Source organism: Emiliania huxleyi, assembly GCF_000372725.1.
Source record: "Emiliania huxleyi CCMP1516 chromosome Unknown EMIHUscaffold_141, whole genome shotgun sequence".
Taxonomy (NCBI): domain Eukaryota; phylum Haptophyta; order Isochrysidales; family Noelaerhabdaceae; genus Emiliania; species Emiliania huxleyi.
In genome coordinates, this window is record NW_005201183.1 from 265168 (window position 1) to 266215 (window position 1048).

The 1048-nt window shown below is 67.3% G+C and overlaps 1 protein-coding gene across 1 annotated transcript in view; it reads right to left on the bottom strand.

The window, feature by feature from the left end:
- Window positions 1-360: 360 nt before the first annotated feature.
- EMIHUDRAFT_227730 (hypothetical protein) overlaps window positions 361-1048 on the bottom strand; it is a gene marked incomplete at both ends in the record, with an annotated part of 887 nt that continues 199 nt past the window's right edge. Inside the window, 3 exons of the mRNA XM_005787558.1 lie at window positions 361-411; window positions 465-683; window positions 751-929. Coding sequence (XP_005787615.1) covers window positions 361-411; window positions 465-683; window positions 751-929 — 449 coding nt within the window. The remainder of the gene's footprint in view (window positions 412-464; window positions 684-750; window positions 930-1048) is intronic.

Consider the following 1048-nt stretch of genomic DNA (forward strand, 5'->3'; position numbering starts at 1 on the left):
TCTCATCCAGGAGCCAGACGCGCTCGTGGTGTGCCCGGCCTCAACCGGCAGCTCGCCCATTTTTTTCATTCCTCCGTAGCTCCGTTGAGCGAGAAAAGAAAACACACGTGTAGAGGGGGGGCAGCGAGAGCCGCGGGGCCGGGGGGCGAGGGAGCGAGTCCTAGTGCGTAGTGGGTGTTCTCAAGCGCGCCAGAGCTTGGCACCCTTCACACATCACGAAGCAGGAACCCGTCCTGCGCAAGACACAGATCGCTTCTCTCGCCGCGTACCGCCACCCACCCCCGACCCCGCTGCCGCAGAAACGCACGCGACGCACACCCCCGCAAGCAGCAGAGCTGCGGCAGCTGCGGCCGGCTGTGGCTAGACATACCTCACCAGCATCAGCGTCTCGCTCGTCCGCAGCAGCGCCGCCTACAGGAGAGGGACACTGGCGGTGGGACTCCCGCCCCGCCCCTCTGCGGCACCCCTCGCGGTCGTGCCTCGATCATCGCCGAGCGGCGGGTGGGCGGCGGGGGCGAGGAGGTTGGCTGCTCGCCCGCTTTGCTCTGCTCCGCCTCGAGCATCGTCGCGAGGCGGGCGTGCGTCTGCAGAAGCTGCGCCTCGAGCGCGCGGTAGGCGCGCGGCAGGTCGACGTACCACAGGTAGCAGGTGGTGCGCGGGTTGTGATCCACCGACCGTGGCACCTACCAGTGAGCATCTCGCCCTCAACGGACACAAACTCGTCATGCTCACGCGGTCTGTCTGGCCGACCGGCGGCGCCTCTTGCAGCGACGCGAAGCCCGCGCTCATCAGCGTCCACAACAGCGGCCGCGCCTCCTTCTCCGGCATGAGGCCGAGCTCCGCGAGCTGCTTCAGCTCGAGCCTACGCGGCACACGCAAGCACAACTCCGCTGGTTGGCGCTCGATCGGCGAAGCCAACCCGTCGCCCTCTGCGGCACGCCGGTACACGCGCGGCACGCCGTCTTCTATCTTCTAGGAAGGTTCTAGGAAGGTTCTAGGAAAGTTCACCGGTAGACGCGCGGGACGCCGTCTTCTATCTTCGGGCAGC